Source organism: Zingiber officinale, chromosome 6A (genome assembly GCF_018446385.1).
Source record: "Zingiber officinale cultivar Zhangliang chromosome 6A, Zo_v1.1, whole genome shotgun sequence".
Classification (NCBI taxonomy): Eukaryota; Viridiplantae; Streptophyta; class Magnoliopsida; order Zingiberales; family Zingiberaceae; genus Zingiber; species Zingiber officinale.
In genome coordinates, this window is record NC_055997.1 from 46,223,351 (window position 1) to 46,246,079 (window position 22,729).

The window sequence follows — 22,729 nt, forward strand, 5'->3', positions numbered from 1 at the left end:
TTTGGTCCACTTCCCCACCGTTGAAGTCAGAAGTAATGGAAGTGTACCAGAGGTCATGAACAACAATGGGAGGAGTGGAAGCCATGATGAAAAGGAAAGGTGAATGGAAAAGGGAAGGAAAATGCACTTATGCTAAAGAGAGGGAACTTGAACAAACATCGATAACAAAAAAAGAAGGTGAAGATGAAGGCGAAGAAGAAGATGAAGAGGAGAATACAAAAACATGAAGGGTTGCATTGGATAGCATAAACCTTAAAAACCCTTGTGGTGGTATCGCAGTCGTCCTATCACAAATGTGAAGGAGAGAGGATTAATCTAGATCATTGAATTTGAATCAACAAAGGTCATATCAAATCTCATTTCAGATATTCTTTTTGTAGGAGTGCACCATGTGGAGGAAAGATACAGGCCACAATTATTAGGGATGGGAGGCGATAAGCACGCTTATGATAAAAATGTGTGCTCATCATATTAAGCATTAATGATAATTGACATACCCAATTTCCAAAGTGCCCATGTGACGTCACCTCAAGCTTGCTGGGTGCTACTTGGAATATCATTCTGTTTCCCTTGTATAAAAAAATGTGTACAAGCACAGAACTTTTCCTAGCACCCCATGTGCTCTTCAGAAGTTAAACTTGGATTGGAAAGGAAACTTAACATTTTTACTCCAAGTTCGTTCTTCAAAGTTAAACCTGGATTGGAAACAAAACTTAATATTTTTACTTCAAGTTCAACTCTTGTGTTCTTCTGAAGTTAAACCATATTACAGAAGTTGATTAAATATTTATTTCAAGGATCGGCTTCCAGGTCGTAGGCGAGGCACTAGGCCTTCTTGGTTATGGAATCATCCACCACTTCCTAGACAAAGCATTTTAAAGAAAATGAATATTTAAACTTCTCACAGTAACCTTAGGTTTAACTATAGAGATCTCAATCAAAGCACAAGATTGAAACACGAAATCGCTAGCCTCTTGTGTTGATATTTCAGGATCCATACAAAGAAAACAAAACTAGTTGTACTACGGAATAAATAACTAGTTGTACCTTTCTTCGTAGACAAAGACCTCTTGATCTTCTGTCGTATTCCTCTCCTCTTCTTGAACGTCGTGTGGGCGATGATCTACCAAGACAAAAATACCTAAACCCTTTTTGTTTCCAAGCCACCTACCACTAAAGGATACAAAGAAAAGAACGCCTCCTTCTTCTTCTTCTCCTCCAAACCGCCAGCCACCAAGGTGCTTCGTCTCTTCATTTTCTTTTTCTCCAAGCTCCGGCCACCATGAGAAGATGGGGCGTCGGCCCTAGAGGGAAGAAAATGGAAGAAGAAAAGAAGTGGGGCACCGACCCTAGAGGAAAGAAAAGAAAGAATGGGGTGTCGACCTTAAGGGAAAGGAGAGGGTTTTTAGTTGTGGAGAAAAACTTATCAATTCTTAATTGAATTATTGATTTTTTTGTGGCACAACCTCCTCTCCTTTTATAACCCTTTGCCCCAAATAAAAAAGGAGAAAAGCGAATAGATTTTTGTTTAGAAAAAATCTCTAGAAATGTATTAACATAATTCTTTTTAGAAAAATTTCTTAAGAAAGAATTAGTATAATTCTTTTTAGAAAATTTCTAAGAAAGAACCAACATAATTCTTTTTAGAAAAATCTCTAGGAAAGAATTAACTTAATTCTTTTTAGAAAAATTTCTTAAGAATTAATATAATTCTTTTTAGAAAATTTCTAAGAAAGAATCAGCATAATTTTTTTTAGAAAAATCTTTAATTCTGTTGAGAAAAAATCTCCCCTTTTTTTCTTTTCTTTTTCTTTTCTTTTCTTTTCCTTTTGGTTTGGCCGACCCCTTGCTTGGGCACCAAGCAAGGCTTGGCCTGCCCCTTTCTTGGGTAGGAAGCAAGGCTTGGTCGGCCCCTTGGTTTGTTGTGGACATTTTATTGTGCGAGACATCCATTGATCGAAGGGTGATGCCTTTCAAATTTTGGATCAATATCAGCAAGGTGCTCACGACTATAGAGTTTTAAATATGATACCTATAAGATTGAAGAGCAAATTTAAATTTTACATCAACTAGCATTTATACAACAATATAAACATACATATGAATATTGGAAGCTCACCGCTGTACCAAATTCATATTTGTATTTTCTTCCACTTGCTAGAGAATTGTAATGATTCAACGCCATTGATTTGGTGTCCACCATCAACAAGTGGAAGTGTGTATTATCACTGAACAAAGGTATAAAAATATACCTAACCTCTCCATCTTCTGTATCTGTCTTTATCAGTTGTTGGAAGGTAACCTTACTTGAGAATTTTATTAATGACTATAAATATGCAAAGTCATACATACTTAACCAAATAATAAAATGCATTCAAATTTTTACTATTCTCAAATTGATTCCTTATTGTGAAGAAGGTTGAACAATAAATAAACTTGTTGTATGTCCAACCAGACGAGGATGCCCCCCTAAATAGAATTTTACAATACGTGGCAATCACCTCCCCATTTGTCAGCATCTGTCTATTCACACCGGATAAGAGGGAATACACATTTAAAAGCAAAGGGTGGTTCCTCCCAAACTAAATTATTTGTAAACCTACAAAGTAAATCAATGATTATAAGTCATAAAATTTAATTAGAGAACCGTATAATTATCTAAATTAGAAAATCATATAATTGTCTTGACATATAAATTAATTAAATCACCTATGTAATTCATATACTTTAGTTTCTCCAACACTTTTAACAAGTACACCACATCTTCCTCTTATTTTTTTTTCTTCAAAGTCTTAAATTGCTTCTTCACAAACTATGCCCATCAACATAAAAGGAATTTAAATAATGAATTCAATCAAACATATTACTATAAAATTTGCAAATATCTACATACATCAATGGCTTGTGTCGTCATTTTGTTATGTTTGGCAATCCTATCTGCATCCTTCTCTGCCTCATCTCCAGATTTGTCTTCCTTCAATTGTATAATGTCTATTTCTTCTTCCATATCATCTACATTAATTTTTCCTTTCCCCTTCTTCAGAACATCAGTTTCTTTTAAACATTTTTCCCCCTCTCCTTATCTTGAAATGTTCTCCAAAGGCTCACATATTTGTATATTTTTCCGCTGTCTCTTAGGTAAAATTTAGAGCCATAATGGACTATCAATTGGAGTATCCCTGTAATTATAACAACTTTTGTCACGTCCTCTCTTCCTTCTTGTTGCAAAAGCTATTGGTTCACATTGAGAATTGTCTACAGACTCGCTATATTGAGATTGCATGCCTTTATTTTCTAATATTTTAAGTAATTCTTTCACCTTATCATTCAAATGCATGTTCTCCATTGTTAGCTCCTTAATTCTATTTACTTGAATAATGCAATTACAACATTCCTTATTACTTTGGCTTCCTTCTTTATTTACTTCAAATTGTGATGCCTCCATGCACATGGAATGTCATAAACTCCAATAAGGTTCTCAACCAATGATTTCTCGTATTAGGTAGGAATTAGGTCAATCATAACCTATCAAATTATTATAACACATGTTAAAAAAGGATTGTAACCTAACTAAAGTCACAGTAATGAAAATTTACCTCTTCAGATGAGACTCGATCGAACAAATCCCTCACCTTATTAATATGTGAAGGAATATTCCTCCACTTATTTATTCTTACTCTTTCTATTTTATATGATTTTTGGATTGGAACATGCTCCAAAAATCATGCCTGATTCACCATCACAAGTGTTAACTATTCATACATGTCTGTAAATTATTGTTAAATTTAACATCATTTGTAAACTTACTGCCAAAAGACCAACAAAACCCTTTAGGTAAGGGAGGTTGGTGTTAGAATGTAATGCCCGATTTGATGAAAATATGCCCCCAATCTTAGGTGATTGTGGAGCCATAAATTCATGGATAGCTTCAACCCAATTGAATCTAGCAAGATTCTCAAAATCATCTATTATAAATATAGAATTTACAAAATAATAAAACATTATCTTCTCCTTCAACGCGGTTGACATAAAATTTAAGCAACTCCTCAATTCTTGATCTAGTAGCTTCTTTTTTGTTTAAGAAGTATGTTAGAAAGAGTTCACCGGATGCTTTATTTGAATTGATCGGAATCGAAGCTCATCGGTCTGCAATACCAAGCAGCAATGAAACGTCTCTTCTTGTGAAGGCAACCAGAACACCTAACCAAATTAAATGATTAGTTAACATCTACGAACATATATATAAGTATTGGGCACACCGTGGGCCTGATATGATATTGTATCAGGCCCACGTTAGGCTTGATATGATCGTATCAGGCCTACGTTAGACCTGATATTATATCGTATCAGACCCTCGTTTGCCATAAGACCCCACTATTAGTGTTATTAACTGACTAAATTATTCACCGTTGCAAAATATTTTATTTTACTATACAACTACTTCGTGATTTAATTACAAAATTATAAATTGTACCTGAGAATCTAAAGGTTTGAGCACTTGAATCTCAATTTTGAAATATATTGGCTAATATACCATGGATATGCTGCATATCTTGTATGTCTAAAAATATACTAAAGGGTGAATGTTTGATTAATGCTATGTGTCGGTCATGTAAAATAATAGATCCATGATGTCTTCCTTTCTTTGTAGACGCTTGAAAAAAACTTTTAAAGTGACCTAAAATACTGTTCCAATGCAGTTTCTGTCCAATATCAACTGAACTCTACAATTTAGAAAATTTAAAAATTTTTATTCATACTCGTTGAGCTTTTCAAAATCACAGAGTTTTAAATCAAAGAGTTTCTAAGGTGATCCCTTCACAGATAATTGAAGTGGAGAAGATGATACACTCAATCCACTTCTTTGCGCCATTATGAAAGGAGATTATTGACGAAAACCCTAAAACCCTTCACCGGAGCCTCACGAACACTTGAATTTTTAGGTCTATATGCTTGATGCCGCTTGAGGGAGACAGGAAGACATTATGTAGGGTTTCACTACTGGGACGATTTCACCATAAAATTGGAGCTGCAATCGGAGAATTACGAACAGTTGACAGAGGGAAGGAGAAAAATGATCGCATATTTGTTTTTAAATCAAATTGCTTCAAAATGTGATTCGGATGTCTGGAAAATTATGATTGAAGAGGAGATGTTGGCGAGAGGATTAAAATGAAAATTACACATCATTTAACTATGTCATTTTTTGATAATTTTCATATTCTACGTACGTCTTTTGATAAATTATCATTTAATTTTGCATGAGCCATTTGATGATGTGGTTCTAAATTTGGAAAGTAGGAAAGGAAGACTTCTTGATTTTCTTCCATTTCCTTCTCACCACTCTCCATCGTTAATCACAGGCTTAGATTGCAATCCAACGGTTATTACAACGTAGGAAAGCCCCCGCAACCTACGGACCCTTGACTGCTGCTATAAATACGAATCATTGATAGATTGCCTTAGGGTTTTCTGTCATACGGCCGGCCGTAGAGCAGTCAACGATAGGGGGATGAAGACAATTCTTTCCTCCCAGACGATGGACATCCCTGAAGGGATCACCGTGAAGGTTAACGCGAAGATCGTTGAGGTCGAAGGTCCCCGCGGAAAGCTCACCCGCAACTTCAAACACCTCAACCTTGACTTTGCTCTCCTCGAGGGAGGGAAGAAGCTGAAGGTGGAAGCGTGGTTTGGATCCCGCAAGACCATGGCTGCCATCCGCACCGCCATCAGTCATATACAAAATTTGATCACCGGTGTTACCAAGGGTTATAGGTACAAGATGCGTCTTGTTTACGCCCATTTCCCTATCAATGCATCCATCCCTAATAATAACGACTCCATAGAGATCAGGAACTTCCTTGGGGAGAAAAAGGTACGATCTTGCTCAATAATAATGCCTTTTGTTTTCTATCTATTTCGTGCTTTCCTTTTTACCTTTTGATTCCACTTTGGTTGATCGAAGGCGATTTTACACTCTGTATGAGAAGCTTTCTAGTAAATTGGACTGTTTGGGTCTTAGGTTTGCAAAAGTTTTTGTCTTGGGTAAAGGACATATATCCTATTGCTATGTTATGCTATTTCTTGAAGAAATAAGTTCATGACGCCATCTATCAGATCAGTACTTGCTGTTGTTTGTCTTCAAAATTAGCATTTTGGAATGCAAGATTTAACATTCCACTGGTTTATAGGATTATAGTTATATATAAGATCATGCACCAGTAAGTTACTACATTCTTCCATTAGCTGCCACTAAAGTACTGAGCAAGAAAATTGGTATATGCAATATCAACTCAGCTTTCTCAATCTGGAAATTTTAACATGATTTAGCATTTTTTAAACTGACTTAGTTTTCTAGACTGCCTGAAGGGTGAGAACATGGTTCAGGCATTTCATATCAGTGGTAATCTTATCAAATCATCAATGCTGATTGTAGAATTATGTGTTTTGAATTATGCGAAAGCAAATAGGGTATACTCCTTATTCTCGTTAACTCTTATTTATAATAAATTTGAGATGTAAAAAATTACAAAAGTATTCCTATTAGACAACTAAATAGGAAATAATAGCTAAAACATATGTATCCCTATCAACACTCCCTCTCAAGATAGTGTATGGATATTTGTCATACCTATCTTGTACACAAAGGAATAAAATAATTTTCTACACACACCTCGCCCCACATTTTCACCAATGAAGGCACAATATGTAGAAGTGTAGATCTACCATTAGGAGATGCTGCCAATCAACATCAGTTTGTAAAGAGTAATCCTCTCTAGAATTAAATTTTTGATATAGTAGAATTTTAAAAACAACCTTAACATGTATAGATCTAGAGTGATGCATAAATTTACTTACTATACTTATTGTATAGGCAATGTCAAGCTTGTGTATGAGAAAGAAAAATGAGTCTCTCAAATAATCTTTGGTGCTGTTCAATATCAATTAATTTTCCAACATCTCTACTTGCCTATGATTGACTTCAATGGGGGTATTTGCAAGTTTACAGCTTAACATATGCTGTTTTTTGATTGAACAACTTTTATCTCAAGAAAATATCTTAGTTGGTCCAAATCTTTAATCTCAAACTCAGTAGCTTTGTAGGCAAATGTTTTTTCAGTCCAGTTATCTTTTCTTGATTATCATGTGCCTTCACTATATCATCAACATGTACAATAAGTACAGTAATCTTACCATCAAGATATTTGATGAATTTAGTTTGATTTGCATAGTTTTACTAGTAGCCAAAATTGATAATTGCATTTTATTGAATTTGTCAAATGAAGCCCTTTGAGTTGTCTGTTTAAACCTTTAACAAGACAAACAAGGTGGGATTTGGGATTTCTATATAAACTTCTTCTAACTTGCCATGTATGCAAACACTTTTGACATCAAATTGCTAAATATTCCGTCTATGATTAGCAGCACAAGATAAGATAACTTGTAGCAAATTCATTTTGGCAACGGGTGCAAAAGTTTCTTAGCAATCAATTGTGTAGGTTTGGTTGGAACCCTTTTCTACCAATCTTTAACCTCTTAATAGAATTATTTGCCCTATGCTTCACTGTGAATGCCCACTTACATCCTACTTGCTTTTTTTCCAACTAGATCTCAAGTTCTATTTTGACTAAGGCTTTCCAGCTGAGAGTCTCTGTGTTGCCACATCAGTTTTAATTTGATCTCTGTTCAAAATTTTATTATTGCTTTAATGCTCCATTCTCCCCCCGACCACAATATATAGGCAACTTAAGAATAGGTTGAGTCACCTCTTCCACATCATTAGTCTCCTCTTGGAGAAGTCATAGCATAGGAAAAAATATTCTGCCTGTTGAAAAGTAACATCCAAACTCACATAAAACTTTTTAGTGGGTAGATGATACCATTTATAGTCTTTTAGCTAAGTACCCAATAAAAGCATATTTCAAGGGTTTAAGTTCAAGTTTCCCTCAGTGTAATTATGCACAAAACAAATACACCCAAACTTTATCGTGGCCTAAACAAGAAGTATAGGCGAGAGATCTTTTATGAGCACTAGTCATATGATTAGATGTACCTAAATCTAAAATCCTCATTAGCAAAAATACCATAAATATTTTGGACATGATTAGTATTAAAAGATGAACATGGTGTACGAATATACAAGATGAGAAGGAAGTACTATGGTGGAAGAATACTCAAATCTTTCCATAAGGAACTTGAGATTTTGCAATTTCTCATTGGACAATTCACTGGAAGAATTGGTTTCTCTTGGTAGCCTGTTATCAACAGTTTGAGACATATGAGGTTGAGGCCGTGAACCACTAAATTTTTTCCCCACCTTGACCGCGTGGTGGTAGCCTGTTTGGTTTAATGAATCTTTTTCATTAGCTCATATATCTAGGCATCATTAGCTGATTGGGAGTAAGTCTGAGCAGTTATATCTTAAATCTTCTGAACTGTATCTAGAAAGTAACCTTGTACAAACTATGGTTGCATTGAATTCATCAACCATGGCACCTATTTGTTTAATCAAAGATTAGCAATCTCAATATTTGTTTTTTTTCCATTATTGATGATCCTTGTATTCCTCTAGTTTGAATAAATAACAAGCATGATAACGACCAGGTAAGGTAGTTTATTTCATCTAGTTAAGGATTGTCAAGCAATTTTGTTGCCATCATCTTTTGCCTTAGCTAAAGATCCCCTCCTTTATGTCACATGGCTGTTCTCTCCTTAATCAAATCTTTGCAGCGCCAATCACACCTTTCATCCATCATTATCAAGACGCGAGAGATGAGGAAGAGGAGGCTAGGGTTAGCAGTCCTTCAATGGTTGAGGCAAGACAGAAGATTAGGGATTAGAGTGACTGACAAGGGTTTGGAGAGATGTCTAAGATTTGCTCTGATTCCATGTAGAATTAAGCATATAGGATTTTGTGAAAGAAAATAAGGCTATGTTTCATATTTTAGGTAACTCTTATTTATACTAAACTTTGAGATACAAAAATTACAAAATACTATACAACTTTGTTTCTGCAATATTTTGGTCCATGCTGATGCCTCACAATTTACATTCTTTGGGGAAATTTCATTGCACCCCTACAGTTTCCTCTGTTCAAAAGGGCCTTATAGTTTCATCCACCTGTTATTTTACCCTCGATCTGCAATATTGCTATTTCAGATGATGAAATTGTGATGTGGCAAACATGGTATTATTCAAATCCACATGTCATTATTCTGTTACATGATAGTATCAATAGCTAGGACATCAGATATTGAAAATTTTGGTGGCATTTTGACAATTTTGGAAGTACATGGAGATTTTGAAAAAAAAACTAAAAAAAGGAACCTATGGTCTTTTAATGCTGTATTTTATGTTGTAACGTTGTCAATAGCTCAGGTATCTGAGACAGGCATATTTACGATGACAATTATGTCTGTTGTTGCAGGTCAGAAAAGTTGATATGCTTGAAGGTGTGAAAATTCTTCGGTCTGAGAAGGTGAAGGATGAACTTATCCTCGATGGAAATGATGTTGAACTTGTTTCTCGCTCTGCTGCCTTGATCAACCAGGTTTGCATATTTTCAACACGATTTTCCCCTTGTACTTGTTGAGAAGCAATGCAATTTTTTTTCCAGCCCTTTGTTTGTCCAGCAAGCTGATTTTCTTTCATATCTGACAGAAATGCCATGTAAAGAACAAGGATATCAGGAAGTTCTTGGATGGTATCTATGTCAGCGAGAAGGGAACAATTGTTGAAGAAGCATAGTTGTCTTAGGTAGTGAGAAAACTAAACTAGTTGAGTTTGGATTTGAGGCATTGGGTATTTTAAAGCTTATGTTATAAAGCTTGCTTGGATTTGGTTCAATCTGTTTTTTGTTTTTTTTTTCTTGTGAGAACCCTGTATCTCTGTTGTTATTTTCTAATTTCAATACATTTATCCATCTTTTTGGCTTCCGTTTTAATGAATCAACAATTTTGTGATTTTTGTTGCTTTAGCCAGTACAAGTTTATGCAATAGTAAAATTGTTAGTGTGATCATGAGTTTGAGTTATGAACATAATCTCTTATAATACAGGATAAGGTTGGATGATTTAATATGGTTCAATCTTTTCTCGAGACTGTGTTAGTGGGAGTTTAGTGCTTGTCTTTTTTTTTTTATTTAGTACAAGTTTATGAAGATGCTTGCACTTTTTCTACTGGAATTGTTGAGGGGATTTTGTCTCTCGAAATTACTTGTGTCACGGCCAATTGGCTCGGCGTTGGAAGACATTGAGGACAGATGAACACCCAGTTCTGGTTCTTTTATGTGAAAATGTTCAATTCAAGGTTCTTTGTTTATCATATTAATTTGTCCTCTCCCATACCATGAGTTGTTGGGCTTTGTGAGAGAAAATTGATTATATTTGAAGCATATTCAAAAGTTTTATTGTATAATCTTTGAAGTAAACATATTCATAAGGTTTATGGTATAAATTCATTATCTTTGAAGTAAGTATATTCATACGAGCATTTTAATAGGGTGTTAAATGAACATTGTGAATTGTGAATTGTGAATATGTATTATAATATCCCCTCACAAAATAGAGGAGAGAGTGTTCTCAATTTTTTTTTAAATTTTTTTAATTGTAAAATTTTTAATATTATTTTTTTAAAATAGTAAAATTATTTTTTTACAAGTAAGATTATTATTAAAAATAATAATAATTTAAATATTTAAAAATATATTTAAAATATATTTATTTAATATAATATAATTTTAAGATAAGTGAGTGGAAATATGGATGAAAGAGATATATTGTTATAATAAGTATGTGACAATGGACTCATATTTTTTGATGAAATGATGAGTATTATAATGATGATACATTACGAATGCTCTAAGATTTATTGTATAAATTCATTATCTTTGAAGCATAAATTCATTATCCATTCTTTACTTAACCCTATTAGTTTTTCAAAGTAAACTTCTTCAATAAAATTATTGAAGAAATTTAATTTTATATCTAATTGGAAATTTTCTATTTTATTTCTATGGTTATAGCAATAATCAATCTAATTACTTCCATTTGACAATATATTAGAATCAGTTAGATTCATAAAATCTTTTCGATCTAGTTAGTTAAGATTACTAAGAAGTGGAATACTAAAAAAAAAGAAAAATACTAACACAAAATGATTTAATACGATTCAGAAATGGTGGGCCTATTCTACTGCTAATGGACTTGTAAGGTTGTATCAATCTTCATAAAATCTACTATGTTTACTCCTTGTCACTAAAAAAACAGCAGGCAATTTGGGATGAATTCTAAAATGAATTTTTAAAAAAAATTGTAGCAAAAAATTTTAAAATGAATTGTGCGATGAAAATTTTTTCGTCCTTAAATTGCCGTCGCCAAGTTTTGCAATGAAAAAAACTTTTAAATTAGACGTTAAATTTGGCGACAAATTTGATTTTCATCGCCGACTTCGTTGTAATTCTGCAACGAAAACAAAATTTATCTCAAAATTCCCAAATGCTAAGATGCGACGAAATTGTGATTTCATCGCAATTTTAGCTACGAAACTCATTTTCATCACAGATTTGACAATGAAAATGGATTTGTCGTCAAATGTGGGATACCCAAATAATTTCGTCAGCAAATCTGTAATGAATACAGATTCGTCGCTAATATACTAATTCGACAATTCTATGACGAATCTTCTTTCATTGCAGTTGCAAATTCTGCGATAAATCTATGGATTTGTTGGAGAATCTGGGACGAAAGAAGATTCATCGCAAAATAGTCAATATTACAATAATTTATAATAATTTGATGACGGACTATTTTCATTGTCAAATTCATCCCAAAATGAAAAAAATTTAAACAAAACTAAATTCATTTCTACATTTTATCGTGTTAATACAATCCAATCCAATCCAATCCAATTCAATCCAATATAATCCATTTACAAAATGTTACTATCATTGTCACATCTTATTCATAAAGTACACATTCTATTTAACATATATCACATCTTATCTACAAGATACGTATCCTATTAATATTCAAAACTAAATCTATAATAATACAAGTCCAAAGTTGTCAAAATAAAACCATACAAATAAGTCAAAAGAAACATATCAAATCCATATAAGTTATCATATCCAAAAATATCTAATATTCTCTAAGAAGTTTAATAAGTTAATTAAAATGAAAATACACAGACATCACTAACTCATCTTCTTCTTCCACAAAAACTATCTTCTCCTTCCATTCTTCTTTTCCTACATCAAAACAAACAAACAAACAAACAAATAAACAAATAAACAAAAAAAAATGATCATTTATAACAAGAAAGAAAATCCCTTAAATTAACACAAAACTTAATACTTACTTTTTCCCTCCAACGTGAATTTTCAATTTGTACTAGTTTACTTGGCCTCATTAACCTTGTATAAAATAACTTAACGATAAAAATAAAAAAATATAAAATTTAAAGGTTCATAATCAAATAATTAATGTTAAAAAAATACTAATTATGAGATAAATAATATTCAAACATAATTAAAGTCATGAAGAACTATCACCACCATCATTGTTGTTGTCATTGTCGCCACCAACATCACCGGAACAGGGAGAAATCTAACTTAGAGTGGAGCTAAACTGAAGATATTGCATTATGAAGTCCTGTTGTTGATGCAAATTGTTAATTTCTTGATCCCTTTTGCAACATTTGTTGATCCCTTTGCACAATTTCTTGATCCCTTTGCAATATTATCCCCTTCAAATGGCTAACCTCTTCAATAAAGCTATTTATTTGGTCCCTTACTACTGGTGGGGTAGAAGTGTTAGGACTAAAAGAATTTAGATATATCCACAATGATATGATACTGTTCATTTTATGTAGCGCCCGACCTTCTACCCTTACCTCATATAGGACAGACGTTACCTTTTTCTGTATATCTTAAAATTTTGTCATTCTTACATATTATATACTGCTCAGTCCATAGGTCTATTCTAACTCATTTCGACTGATAGGACATGACCTGGAGCCAAGCAGAGCTGCACGATTATGTGAATCCATACGACCGTGCCCCCTTGACTAAGAAAAAGGGGTGCACGACCGTGTGAATTCACACGGCTGTGTCCCCTTGGCCGGAATGAAGAGGGGCACGACCGTGTGAATCCACACGGCCGTGTCCCCTTGGCCGAGAGGAAGAGGAGCAGAGCTGCACAGTTGTGTGAATCCACATGACCGTGTCCCCTTGATTGAGAGAAAGGGGTGCATGACTGTGTAAATCCACACGACCGTGTCCCCTTGGCCGGAATGAAGAGGTGCACAGTCGTGTGAATCCACATGACCGTGTCCCCTTGGCCGAGAGGAAGATGTAGGGGGCCGTGTGAATCCGCACGGTCGTGACACAGGTCGTGCAGAGGTCACACCCCACTCTACAAAAGGTGTGCTCTTCCCTTTGTACTTATCATTGCCACTCCAATTTCTGCCAAATCGATAAATTTATCCTAAGCAACTAATGATAACATTTAATGTAAAGCGGAAAGGAGAAAGATACTTTAGCATCAGTTCTAACATATTCAGATATTCACAAGTTCCCAAATCTTCTTCCATTGTTCCGTTACATACACACAAAACATCTCTCCTGCCGCCTCCTCTTACTTGTGCTTTCCTTTACCTTTATCTGCAGTATAAGGAAATGCAAATCTATAAGCGAATGCTTAGTAAGTACTATCTACTCACAAAATGATGCATTTAAAGAGAACATGCTTTTAAAACTACTTGCAGAAAGCACAAAACTTACACTTAACCGTAATTCACGCTAAAACGCATAAATCAAAGTTATATACATGGCATGCATTTTTAAATAGGTTGATCATGCAAAACATCAACTCAAACCATGCTAGTAATATAATGAAAACAGGAATCTTGGCATATTATGGATTTTATCAATGCTGTACTTTATAACTCAAGTTCTCAAACTTAGGAAGATTTCCACTAAGACAACCAATGAATTTTAAAATCTTTATATTACATAACTAGTGAAAATAGTAAACAACTTACTTTGGGACCGACATTGTACCACTTTGGGTGCATCTTTAATAAGATTCGAGGTAGCTAATCCCGAACCCATTAAGGTACTACTAGGCGAACTAGGGGCCTAGGGGCGATGTAGGAGCCCATCCATGAACCTTGTGTCCAGTACATGCCACTTCAAAGTAAAATACTTCTTTTAAATATTGCTTTCTTATACTTTGCACTTGTCATTTAAACAAGCACCTTATGTACACTTAATCCCCCACACTTATAGGGAAGCATTTTAGGGCACTTGATTATGTTTCTTAGTCCCAAACTAAATGGGAAGCAATTCAAGATACGCTAACCATGCTCTAAATCCCCAAACTTAGAGGGGCATTTCACATATCATGGCTTAAATCTTCTTTAACATGCATATTTCTTAATCATGCATACAACCATACCAACCTACAACAAAGGGGTTCATACATGCATAATCGAAGCAACTTATACTGCAGGTGAGTAGTACTTACATCCTTTCGCTATTTCTTTCAATTATACCACTAAGGTTTTGGGAGAATAAGCCTCCCTTGTATGTCTTGGCCTCCGGATTTCTCTTCACCCGCGTACTAATTCCCGGAAGGACACCCTCCTCTTAGATTCTCCTCTTGAGAAGCTTCAAAGAATGGAACCCTAAGGTTCTTGGCCGAAAATTGAAGGGAGGAAGGTTCTTGGCCGAAAATTGAAGGGAGGAGGGAGAAATTTCGGCTAAAGGAGAAGAGGAAAGGAAAAGATTTTTAGGTTTTGATCTCTTCCATTCCCTTTTATACTAAGTAGAAGTTGAAGCATCTCTTCCCACATAATCTATACATAAGGAATTGTTTCCTATTGTCAATGTGATGCTTTACCACCTCCCTAATGGCAGCTTTAACCAATCATAGATAAAAGGTCTTGGGTTCAATCCTAGCTCAAGGCCATTATAAATCTATTTTTATTTCTTTTATCTTCCCTTATTTCTTTTTTCTCTTTTGAAAGAGAGGAAAATTTACGGGCATTGCAATCCCCCATATCTTATAAAAAGTTCGAACTTAGAACAATTATGAATACTTCTATCTCATATCTTCCTCACGTTCCCATGTTGCTTCTTCATACTGTTGACTTTGCCACAACACTTTCACTAATGGTCCCCTCTTTGTTGCTCAGCTTCTTAACTTCTCGATTTATTATCTAAATAGGTCGACTTTTATAACTGAGATCCTCTTGAACCTATACCGTCTGTGGCTGAATCACTTGCTTTGCATTAGGAACATGCTTCTTCAACATTGAGACATGAAATACATTATGAATGACTGACATTTCCTGTGGTAGTTCCAACTCATAAGCTACCTTGCCAACCCTTTTAGTGATCCGGTATGGCTCCACGTAATGTGGACTCAACTTTCCTTTCTTTCCAAACCGCATCACTCCTTTCATAGGCGCTACTTTGAGGAACACTGAGTCCCCAACCTCAAATTCCAGCAGTCTACGACGCACATTCGCATAGCTCTTCTGTCGGCTTTGAGCAGTTTCTATTCTCTGGAGAATGCTCTGAATGGCTTTGGTGGTATCCTCGATAAAATCTGTCTGAAGTCCCATTTCTTTCTTTTTACCACCTTCATACCAGTAGATAGGAGATCTACATCTCCTCCCATATAGAGCCTCGTAGGGTGTCATTCTGATAGTAGCTTGATAGCTATTATTATATGTGAATTCTGCTAAGCATAGGTATCAACACCAGCTCCCTTTGAAATCTAATGCACAAGCCCATAGCATATCCTCCAGAACTTGATTTACTCGTTCTGTTTGCCCATCAGTTTGAGGATGAAATGCAGTGCTAAACCGCAGCTTAGTGCCAAGAGCCCTCTGAACACACTCCCAGAAGTGTGAAGTAAAACGACCATCTCTATCAGAAATTATGATCTTGGGAACTCCATGCAATCTGATGACCTCTTTAACGTACAATTACGCTAACTGTTCAATAGAGTAGGATATTCTGATAGCTAGAAAATGAGCAGACTTAGTCAATCTGTCCACTATTACCCAGATAGCGTCGTAACTATTCGTCGTTCTGGGTAATCCTACTATAAAATCCATAGATATATCCTCCCACTTCCACTCTGGAATCTGGATAGACTGTAGAACTCCGCCTGGTCTCAAATATTCTGCTTTAACTTGTTGACACGTCGGACAGGTACTGACATATCTAGCAACATCTCTTTTCATTCCAGACCACCAGAAGCTTTCCTTTATATCTTGGTACATCTTGGTGGAACCAGGATGCATAGCGTAGGGTGTTCCATGGGATTCATCTAGAATTTTCTTTCGTAGTTCCTCTTGATTAAGGACACAGTGGCGATTACCGAAATATAATATCCCACGGTCTGATACTTGAAACTCTCCATTTTCTTCTTCCTGTATTCCCTGCTTGATCTTCTGAATATTAGGATCTTCATCCTGCCCTTTCTGTATATTTTCAATCAGAGTTGACACTAATGTCAAGGTGGAGAGCTGCCCGGTAATAATTTCAAGCTCAAAATTTACTATTTCTTTCTGTAGGGAATGGGACATAACAGATATAAACAATAACGTTGCACAAGATTTCCTACTTAGTGCATCTGTCACTTTGTTCGCTTTCCCTAGATAGTAGAGCATTTCACAGTCATAGTCTTTGACCAGCTCCAGCTATCTCCGATGTCTCATGTTCAGATCTTTCTGAGTGAACAAATACCTAAGACTCTGGTGATCGCTGTAAATCTTGTACTAAGCTCCGTATAAGTAATATCTCTAAATTTTGAGAGCGAAGACTACTGCTGCTAACTCAAGGTCATGAGTAGGATAACTCTTCTCATAATCTTTGAGTTGTCTCGAGGCGTAGGCAATGACTTTGTCATTCTGTATCAGTATAACTTCGAGTCCCAATTTAGAAGCATCGCTGTAAATATCAAAGCTCCCGCTATGTTTTGGAAGAGTCAGGATTGGAGCACTGGTCAATCTCCTTTTCAGTTCAATGAAACTCTTCTCACAATCCGTTGCCCACTCAAATTTTCTATTATTTCTGGTAAGTATTGTCAATGGAGAGGCGATCATTGAGAAGTTCTCTACAAATTTCCTATAGTAGCCTGCTAGCCCAAGGAAACTTCTGATTTCACAGACATTCTTGGGTCTATTTCAGTTACTCACAACTTCTATTTTTGTCGGGTCTACCATAACCCCATCTTTGGAAATAATGTGACCTAGGAAGGACACTTGATCGAGCTAAAACTCGCACTTGGAGAACTTCGCGTACAACTGTCTCTGGTGAAGAATCTGTAATACCGTCTTCAGATGTTCAGCATGTTCTTCCTGAGTTCTGGAGTATATAAGGATATCATCTATGAAGACGATTACAAATTTATCCAAATACGCTTTGAATACTCTGTTCATCAGGTCCATAAACGTAGCAGGAGCGTCCGTCACTCCAAAAGGCATGACTACGAACTCGTAGTGTCCATACCTCGTTTGGAATGTCGTCTTCGGTACATCTTCTGCTTTCACTTTTACTTGATGATATCCGGACTACAAGTCTATCTTGTAAAAGCTTGTGGCTCCCTTTAACTGATCAAATAGATCATCAATTCTCGGTAGGGGATACCTATTCTTGATTGTTACTTTGTTCAGCGTCCGGTAGTCCACACACATTCGCATGGACCCATCCTTCTTCTTTACGAACAACACCAGAGCTCCCCATGGTGAGTGACTAGGGCGAATGAGACCCTTGTCGAATAACTCCTATAACTGTCCCTGAAATTCTTTTAATTCTGCCAGAGCCATGCAGTAAGATGCTTTTGAGATTGGATGAGTACCAGAAATGAGTTCAACCATAAATTCAATTTGTCACGCCCCAGGAAGTCCCTGTCAGAAGAAATTTCGATAGCATCTCCTCTGTACGGGTGACAATATAAAACTTTCTACAATGGCCTCAGGGCCACATATACATCGGCCAACACGGTCGGAACAATAACAATAAAAATAAAAGTACAATAAGCAAGCATCCACGCAGTTTAATAGTAACAACTAAACTAAAGCAAAGATAAGGAAATCATCGTAAAATTCCTACTCAACTACACCGATAAAACACAAATCACCAGCATACATCCAAACAAAAATCCATCGATAATAAGGAAACATACAAGATCCAAATACCAGAAGACACAAGTCTGAAACATAGTCCAACATAATAAGAAAAACCAAAATGTGCGAACTCGTCGCGACACGCAGTTGTGGGGAACTAGCGACTAGAACCTCCTGAACAACCTCAACCTGAAAATAGTAATAACGGGGTGTGAGTCCAACACTCAGCGGATACCTAGCTGACATGCATAGTAAATAATAACCAGTAGTAATAAATATGCGTACAGTCTCCTAGATAGAAAATGCAAAACTGTAAGGTAAGGAGAAGTTGTACTAACCGAAACCTGAGTATAGGGATATCAAGGTCGTCAGACCCAGAATATCATAAATCCTGTATGCATGTCAAATAATGCATCCACCAAAAATACAGCATATTAAGTGCAGCAAACATAAGGCCGTCAGACCCAGAGTATCATAAATCCTGTATGCATGTCAAACAATGCATCCACAAAAAATACAGCATATAAAGTGCAGAAAACACAAGCAATAAATGCAAATAATGCATATGATGCCAATAACATGTCCTGGTCACCCCTGACGCCAGTCAACCATCTCACACACGATAGTGAGATCGAGTGGGCAGGGTTGTGACAACCGTGTACTCTGTCATCACTGCTCTTGAGCGACCGAGTGGACGGGATCATGTCGGAGTACACCTATCCTCCTACTCCAAATCATAAGTGAGGGAGCGCAATGCTCTCATCTCCCTGAGCCAGCCCAGAGGAGGGATCCCTACCGGCTACCACACTGCGTCACACTACCCATGAGCGGACCAACAGAGCCAAACAGAGCAACCTGCTGCACACACCCTGCCTGAATAAAAACCACTAACCCATGAGTGGTTGTGTGTGTAAATCCATGTAACTAGCGATGCGCTCAATAATAATGGAGCCGACTATCGCACAGCATGCAATCATGTTAGATGGTGCATGACACTAAGCATAGAAATATCCTGATCCTATCTACCTCCATAAAACCATGTACCATATATATGGATCAAATAATATGATCTAGGTACACATGTCAGATATGGTGTCTAACTAGTCCGGTATATCATAAAGCATGACATGTCACTACCTCCATACCATAAATAATAAACAGGGCATGAACGCTAAATAAGTAACAAACAAATCATGCTCGGAAACAAATAGTGGCATGCCGATGCAGATATAAACATAATTATTGCTTCTTGCTAAAATCTACTAAACATATTAATAAGACATACCAAAATAGATAGGTCAAGGTACCCGCCTCCAATAGAAAGGTCCAATCCGAAATAGATCCAAAGTCAAGACGCCCGTCTCGAATCAGAGTCCTTTGTCAAACAATATATATATTTTATTTAGCTAAATCCAAAAGAATAACTAAATAAAATCCCTAATACCAAGTTAGGGCAAAACCCTAATCACAACACAACTAATTACAATCCTCAAATCAAGCCTACACATGATCTACCACATGTTCCAACCATACTAATCATGAAATCCTCCAAATTTAATATGATCTACAACCAAGATCAATTACCTACATTCAACTAATCAATCACACTTAACCTGATTCATCTAGAACATGTATCAATTACTCCTACACATACATCAATCAAGCTACTGGAAAGCAAGGTGATCTGGTGGCGCTGCTACCGGAACCAAGGGTGGAGCTACAACAATTGTCCAACTAGAGAAGTCAACTAATAAATAAATCTCTAATCCCTAATCAATACATATACCATACCTCAAGCTCGGCCAAAACGTTTATTGCCGGAAGGAGGTCCTGTCGAATCCAAGGTGAGATGCTGGATCAAAGAGAAACCCACAACACACAATCTTGCTAAAATCTTTTCCTCATAGCCATGATCACTGATCCACTGCCAAGAGACGGTTGCTGCCCAGAAAGAGCAACTACCGGTGACCAAGAAAGCCCCACAAACTAGATCTACCAAAACCCTACACCTGTTGGACCAGATCAGAAGGGAAAAATCAAGAGTTCAACCAAGCATTGCAAGTACAACCAACTCACCTTACCAGCTCGGAACTAGGGCACAACTCAAGAACAGGGGAGAGACAGTGAGCAGAGAGGGAGATCCAATTTCTCACCCTCGAAGCCCTAACTGTCCCATTCACGCCGGCGGTCGGAGGGTCTGGCCTTGGTTGCTGGCTCAAGGAGAAAGATTGGTCGACTCTTGCTCAAGTGGTGGCGAGGAGGGAAGGGAGGGAGTCACGGGTCAGCCGGGGCTAGGGCTCTCAGACAGCGGCAACCGGTGCTGCTCAGCGGGAGTGGAGTTCGCGTCGACGCTGTTGGCAGACGCTAGGGCGTGCACACAACCAAGACTAGGGCAGAGGGAGAGGAAGGCGATTGGGTTCAACCACGAAGAGGAGAGGCCCTTGGCTGAGGGGTTTAATCATGAGGGGGGGGACCGTTGCGGTTGCAGCGTCGTTGGGTGAACGACGTCGGCGCGTCCGTTGGGGAAGAGACGGCGTCGGGTGAGGGAGAGAAAACGGCGATCGGGAGGATTAGGGCACGGGTTCGGCGATGAAGAGAAGGAAAAGAAAAGGGAAAAATAAAAAAAATAAAATAAAACTTTTCCTCGCTTAAATAGGGTAGCCTAAACAGACTTTCCCGAGGTCCAATATTTATCCCCATAACCTAAGCCATATGGGCTCCAAAAAATTCCCAGAAAATTTTGTTATGGTGATACACCCTTTTTTGGTATTTTACACAATTTCCCTATCCGGAGCTAAACCTGGCAACTCATCCGAAAACAATTCTGGGTAGTCACATACGACTCTAACTTCCTCTAACTTTTGGGCTCTTTCTTGCTGGGTGTAAACCACATGAGCTAGAAACCCAGCACATTCATCGGCTAACATTTTTTTAGCTTTTATGGCCGATAAGAATTTTTGGGCTCTCTTCTTTGATTCTCCTGTTGGGTTTTTCGGGCAACGAAAACCGCTTTTTCGCGTCGCGAAAACCCCGAAACCCCAAGCCACCGGATCCGTGCGAAGTAAAATAAAAAAAAAATATGAGTACGAGTTTACTAATGCCTAGATCTACACTAGGAGAAGAGCCTTTACCCTTGATGCGCGCCCTTCGCAATCCCGCTCGTCCAAGGTGCCGGATCTAAAAATTGTCAAAGTAGACAATCCTCTAGAAGTATCCACACGAACAAACTAGGTGGAGAAACCTAACACAAAGGTGTGCTAGCACCTTGGTAAGGTTCGGCCAAGAGAGGAGAGGGAGAGCAAGAAGAGAGAGCAAGGAAGAAGATGAAGTGAATGCCCTTGAATGAAAAATGAATTTTCACTCCTCACAAAAGTGGCCGGCCACTAAAGGAATTGTAACCTCCATTCATATTTAATGTGGTCATTAAAGAGGGGATTTGTAACCTCCATTAGGTGGCACACACATGTGCTAACTATGATGATGTGGCACATCATCATTGGCCACTTAATGCCAACTCACAAATGAGGTGGCAAATGGTCAAGTCAAACTTGACCTTTCATCTTCCTTCTCAAGTCAAGTCAAACTTGACTTAATCTCTCTCATGGTTGATCTAATCCAACCATTTAATTCAAGCCAATTTAATATAATGAATCTAATTCATTTAATTAAATTGATTCAATGAGTCATAATCTAAATTAGACTCATTGAACACATGAATCAACTTGAGTTCAACTCAATTAGCCCAATTAGGATTACTCTTAATCCAATTTGATTCATCACATGAATCTAATCCTCTTGGTTCATCATATGAACCTAATCTCCATCTAATTGTCCTTAGTGTGTGACCCTATAGGTTCTTGTAATGTTGGCAATGCCCCTAAACCCATTTAGGAGCATAAGTAATGAGCGGTATCTAGCAACACATCATTACTACCCAAGTTACAAGAATGTTGAGATCCAACATCACCTTGTAACTACTAATTATGACTCCTCACAATATATGACAAGTGTCCTTCTATCCTAGACATCTAGATTGATCAATGTGAGGCATAGACCGTGTCATCCTCTGACCAATCTAAATCTTGAACTCCAAGTAGACTCACTAAATCAAATGAGCTCAATATCTCATATTGACTGATTTGGGCATGGCCATGCACTTCGTGGTCTCACTCTATCAAGAATATCGATGTCACTCCCATCATATAGGAGGGATAGATCCCATCTACATCACTCACATCCCTCCACATAATTTGTTACATACCCAGTAATCGCCTTTATAGTCCACCCAGTTACGGGTGACGTTTGACAAAACCAAAGTACATAACTCCTTATGTAGGGAACCATGGTGACTTCAGGTCTAAGGACTAGTAGTCATACTAATAGTCACATGAGAAAGTATATGACACTCATATAATGATCCATGATACTTTCTCATAGCGGGTCATTCAGTATACATTCTCCAATGCATACCCATGTGTCAACTTGATATCTCTATATCCATAACTTGTGAGATCAAGTCATCGAGTTGACCTACATGCTAGTCTTATTGCATTAACATTGTTCCTGAATGTTAATACTCGACTAAGAAT

The 22,729-nt window shown here is 36.9% G+C and overlaps 1 protein-coding gene across 1 annotated transcript; it reads left to right on the forward strand.

Moving 5' to 3' along the window:
* Positions 1-5,466: 5,466 nt before the first annotated feature.
* On the forward strand, positions 5,467-9,964 carry LOC121996339 (60S ribosomal protein L9). Its single transcript, XM_042550273.1, has 3 exons — positions 5,467-5,875; positions 9,428-9,550; positions 9,661-9,964. Exons 1-3 carry the CDS (start codon positions 5,513-5,515, stop codon positions 9,745-9,747), a joined length of 573 nt encoding a protein of 190 aa, XP_042406207.1. The 5' UTR covers positions 5,467-5,512; the 3' UTR covers positions 9,748-9,964.
* Positions 9,965-22,729: the final 12,765 nt, after the last annotated feature.